General features: G+C 44.3%; 1 protein-coding gene across 1 annotated transcript; it reads right to left on the minus strand.

Annotated features, from left to right (window-relative positions):
* On the minus strand, window positions 1-5,369 carry CSUI_008588 (wd g-beta repeat-containing protein; the record flags this gene model as incomplete). Its single annotated transcript, XM_068068716.1, has 4 exons — window positions 5,027-5,369; window positions 4,320-4,386; window positions 3,238-3,413; window positions 1-2,786 (listed from the first exon to the last, which is right to left on the minus strand). Coding segments are annotated over exons 1-4 (3,153 nt in total), but the record flags the coding sequence as incomplete, so codon positions are not given.
* Window positions 5,370-5,600: the final 231 nt, after the last annotated feature.

Raw genomic sequence — 5,600 nt, forward strand, 5'->3', positions numbered from 1 at the left:
ACTCTGACATGCACCCGTGAGAACTTCGAAAACACGGATTTCTTCGCCACTTCCATGAAGCACAAATCGACCTGACCCACTCAAAGAAAATTGATTTCTATGGAGTAAAGCAGAAGAGGCTCTGTTGAAAAGATGACACGAAGGGACTCTTGTGGCGACATAAGAAGTCCCATGTGGTGTATATACACCTGGATGATAGTGACCCCTAGACGACAAGGCGCGCGTGGATAAATTCAATCGAGGGATGTTGCCTCCATCGTCGAACTCTCCTTCACTTCCTCCTCTTCTTCTTCTTGGTATCTGTCTACGCGCACTACGAGGATCTTCTATTTCATCTTCGATAACTCTTAGAGGATCATTCAAACTTGTGTTGAGATCTCCCCCTCCAAGTGACGAAGAGGGCCCAGGTGTCAACGACGAAGAAAGAGGAAAAGGAGAGAAGGAGGAGGAAGAAGAAGAATGAGAGATATCCCTTCCTCTTGTCGAGACTTCTTCTTCTTCGTCTCTTCGTCTTGTTCCCCTTAGTCTTCTTCTTCTTCTTTCAGCAGTGAGGGGTGGCTGCACATCATTCCTTTGTGACCGGAGTGATCTTCTCTCTCTCCCCCCTTCTGAAAAAGCAGAAGAAGAAGAAGAAGAAGAGAGAGGTTTAACGAGATCATAATAGACAAAGCAGTGAGCCCCTGTATCGGCGTTCCACAATCGAAGTCTCCCATCGAGGCTACTTGATAAGACGTAGAGACCATCGCTAGCTAGATCTGTCACGCCACTCTCGTGCGCCCAGCAAGGAGTGCTGAAAGAAGACGACGAAGAAGATGACGAAGGAAAAGATAGAGTATATCTACCAAGCTTTCTACGGACATGACTGTATGACGCCCCCCCTCCTGTGATTCTCTTCATAGTAGCTTCAGCAGATTCTCCTATGATAGACGATGAAAAAGAATTCTCTTCTTCTTCTTCTTTTCTTTCATTCTCCCTTCTCGTCTTCTTCTTCTTCTTCTTTGTGTCATTCTCACTCTCATTCCCTTTCGCTATCTCTCTGGAAGGAAAATCTTGAGCAACCGGCTTCACGCTTCTTCTCGGGGAAGAAAGAAAAGAGGAAGAAGAAGAGAAGGGAGTCTCTTCATTTCTAAGGCCCCTTGTATGAAGAGGTGATCTTCCTTTACGATTGTTCGATAGACCTTTCTCTCCTTGTTTCTCTCTCTGTTCTCTCTGACGGCGCATGTAGCTTCCATACATCGACATAAGAGATCCTAAGCCATCTTTATCTTCTTCATTCTTCTCTTCCTCTCCTTTTTTCTTCTTCTGCTTCGTCTTCTTCTCTTCATCTTCTTCTGCCTTTCTCATCTTTCGATTCTCAGCGGTCGAAAGAGGAGAAGAAGAAGAAGTAGAAGAGTCTCTCTCATTGTTCTTCTTCTTCTCTGTTTCATGTGTCTCTCTCTTCTTTTCTTCATGCTGTCTCTTTGTCATTCCAGCCACATCCCCACCGCTCTCCCCTTCATTCTCCATCTTCTCTTTCCTTCTCTTCTGTTTCTTCTTCAGCAAGAAACCTTCTTCTCCTTTCTTTCCTGTCTCTTCTTCTTCTTCTCCAGCTGCCCCGGCTCTTCTTCTCTTTGCAGACATCGAAGACCTTCTACTGTCGGGACCTGCACTTAACTTGCTCCCTGTCGACGATGGCTGAGGGCGAAGAGGGGGAAAGACTTCTTCTTTCGCTTCTTTCTTTCTCTTTAGCTCACTTTGACTTTCCTCTCCTTTACATCTTCCAACCTTCTCATTCTTCTCTTCCGATACCAAGAGAGGTCGATAGATTCTCTCCAGAGCTGGCATATAAGGAAGAAGAAAACCTCTCTTCTTAGAAGAAGAAGAAGAAGTTCCTTGGCGAGCCGTTCTCACAGGGGGTGACGGATGCATGCGGGGAGATGGATGGCTCTGTGAACTCCTCCTCTGTATGGAAAGATCACTATAGCAAGAAGAAGAAGAGGAAAGAAGAGCTGTTCTTTCTGCTGGGATATCTTTCTTGATCTTTCTTGACTTCGTATCATTAGAGAAAGAAGAAGAAGAAGAAAGATGACGCCTTGGGTTGACTGTTTCATGGGGCTGCGATTGTGTGTGAGAAGGCAGGCGATCATAAGAAGAAGAGAAAGAAGACAATGAAGATGAAGAGGAAATGTCGTCGGGACGGGACGAATCGAAGAGAGGAAGAGGAAGAGACCAAGAAGAAGAGGAGTCTTTTCTTCGTTGGGTAGGTTCTTCTTCTGATAGGAGAGGTCGCCGAGAAGAAGAGGAATGAAAAGAAGACGAAGGAAGAGAAGACGAGAAAGAAGAAGAAGAAGGCGAAGAGAGGAAGTGACTGTGTCTTGATTCGATACGAGGAAGGTCTTCTTGTTTGATCTGCTTTGGAATAGTATCGTCTTCAAGAGACAAGGAAAAGGAAGAAGAAGAAGAAGGTTGAACTCTATGTAGATGAAGAGAAGAAGGAGGAGGTCTTCCGTCGACATCTCTCTCTTGCTTCACGGGAAGGTTAGGGAAGCAAGAGGAAGACGGAGATGAAGAAGAAGAAGATAAAGTAGAAGAAGAAGAGGGTTGACTGGCTTCATGTAATTCGTCAAGTGAAGGGAGAGAATTTTGAAAGAGAGAGTCTGCTGATCTAAGAGGAGAAGAGGACGGGTCGAACAACGCAGAAGAAGAAGAGAGAGAGAAGGAAGAAGAAGAAAAGATCTTCTTTTCTTGCCTGTCCTTAGAGCTCTCATTCTCATGAAGAGAACCGTGAGGGGGTAAAGATGGGAGAGCTGAAAAAGACGGAGAAAAAGAACAAGACGATGGAAAGACAAACAGACAGAAAGCCACTGGAGAAGAAAGAAGAGAAGATGAAAGAAACTTAAAGGAATATCTTTTCTTTCTTTATCTCAGCCGTATTGATAGGAAGGACGGAAGGAGATACAGCCATCATGATGAGGAATATCTTAGAGATTGTCAAGTCATGAAAGATATAACTACCACTCATCTCCTGTCACATAAACGAGAGAGAGAAAGAATCTCCTTCACAGAACTTCCTCATCTGTCCGTTCGGGTGTATGTACACCTCGACCACACCAGTGTTGCCTCGTAACAGCAGAGGTGAATCGAGGAGAAGAAGAAGAAAGCCCGATGAGATAGATATCCTTGAATGGAGAAGAAGATAGAGAAGCGCATGCAAAGTCGCATAAGACTCTTTCCTGTCGTTGCGTCCCTCGGTCTTACCATCGAAAAGAGGATCGTCGCCTTCCTGTCTATCTTTGAAGGGGGGAGAAGAAGAAGAAGAACAAGCTTCATAGAAAGAGCTTCTGTGTGCTTCTAGAAACTCTACATCAGGAATCAAGTGATTAAACTCATAGAGAACTCTATCTCCTCGGCGTACATCCCAAGCTTTCATTTTGCTGTACATACACCCGACATGTTCCACACGTATGGGACCAGGCACTTTTGTTCGAGTAGTCGCATCTACCCCTCTCTCATATCACCATCCATTCAGTCTTCTCTCTCTCAAGTAGTCCTAATTCTCTCTCTCTCTAAGAAACGATAGACACGTTATATATATATTTATATGTATGTATACGTATCTACACGGAGAGAAAGGGAAAGCTATGTAGCTAGCTAGCTACTTAGCTGCCGGAGAAGCATATGGATATATATGTATGGGTAAGTAGCTAATTGTCTTGACAATGAAGCAAAAGAAGGAGTACGTGACCATCCTTCCTCATGTAAACGTAAAGAGGCGAGTGAGATTCTGGCGTCTGTTGAAAGAAGAAGAAGAGGTGAGGTGAGGGGAGCATTCACCCAATACTCGAGATTCCATCTGCATGCACCCGAAGAAATTATTCTTTGAAACCCTCAAACTCTCTACTTTCTCCCTCTACAAATCGCCTCTCCCATGAGTATCTACCTGTCTACCTGTCTTTGACCTATCTATCTATCTCTCATCTGTCTATCTATCTGACTGACAATTCATCTAGGTATCAATTGATCTATATAAATCGAACCACGGTGTCACAGCATTGCATATCAAGACATACGTAGATACTCATAAGGAGGTTTGCATGCATTTTGCTATATATCTAGACGTATAGGGATACTACATAGACCCACGAGAACATGTATGGCTCCCTGGCTCTATACCCCCTGTCTGTCTCTCCCTCAACCTATATATACACATAGAACTAACTAGCTGGCTCTTCATCTCTTCATCTGTCTCTCTCTCTATCTTCATCCATATATGTCTAGGCATATATGTATGTCTATATATGGTGTATGATCGCGTGGTGACGTGTGAGTTGTCCCCCTACCCTTCAGCACATGCGGAGAAGAGCTCATGAGAACGCCGTGTGTGCCAGCAAAGACTCCACACTCCCGCTGAGGGGGCGACACGTCGCAAAAAGCAAACGCACAGAACACACATACACCACCCTTGCCTTGCAGTAGAAGATTGTCCACATACATAGACATACGTAGACATACATAGATATCCATACATTTCGAGATACAACTATGTATCCTCCGCATAGACACACATGTGAGCCTCAGCTAGATAGGCTTCCATGGGAGTATTTACGCATATATGTATATATATGCGTGGAGACGGGTATGTACATATGGATACCTGAAACTATCTAGATATACATACAAAGATTTGTCAGGACGATGATAAGGACGAGGAATCTCCATACCTCCAGGCACAGTAGAGACGTCGGGAAGAATGTGGTGTACATACACCATACGCACCCTTCTATCCACAGACTCCAGAAGAAGAGTCAAAGACGCATGTAGTCACATGGTGACACACACTCCCTTACATAACCATCTAGCTATCTATACAGATGTATACGTATGTATATATATATATATGGGGCAGAATCCGCAGTTTGATAGAATTCCTTCGATATGATGCACTCTGTACATAGTGGTAAGTGTGGGACTTTTATCTCATGGTATGTTGCTCATGGTCCTCTAATATGGCAGCGGTGGTCGAAGAGAGAAGGCATGCCTTCTTTACCTTGATGACTGAGGAGTGTCTGTACAGATGCTCCGATACGTAAATCACATATGAGGACACTTCCATCTCCACCCCCACATGCAAGTAGACAAGTAGGAGAAGAAGAAGAAGAATCGGTAGGCATGCATGCACCCCCGTCTCGACACTCTTCAAGAAATCCTTCTACCCCTCCTCCGGTAAATTTGGTCTCATCAATCACTGGACGACGAGAAGAAGAAGAAGAGGAAGATGAAAAAGAGAAAGAAGAAGAAGAAGCACTGCCCCTGGCAAAGGCCGTGCAGTAGACGTCTCTACCACCTGTAGAAATCTCAAATACGCACTCCCATGCTTCTGTATCCCACACCTAAGAAAGAAAGAAAGAACGAAGAAGAATAGGAGAGAAGGAAAGAAGTAGGAGAAGTCAAGAAGAAGAAGAGAAAGAAACCGAAGAAGAAGAAGATTGAGATGTGGAAGAAGAAGAAGGTGGAGGGGAATAGCTGTAATCTGATATCTGATAGAGCCGGTCAGTAAGGGTGGAGGTTGAAAGAGTGTCTTATCTCCCTCACAATGTGTATAGATATCTATCTAGAGAGAG

This window comes from Cystoisospora suis, assembly GCF_002600585.1.
Source record: "Cystoisospora suis strain Wien I chromosome Unknown contig_4863, whole genome shotgun sequence".
In the NCBI taxonomy this organism is placed as follows: domain Eukaryota; phylum Apicomplexa; class Conoidasida; order Eucoccidiorida; family Sarcocystidae; genus Cystoisospora; species Cystoisospora suis.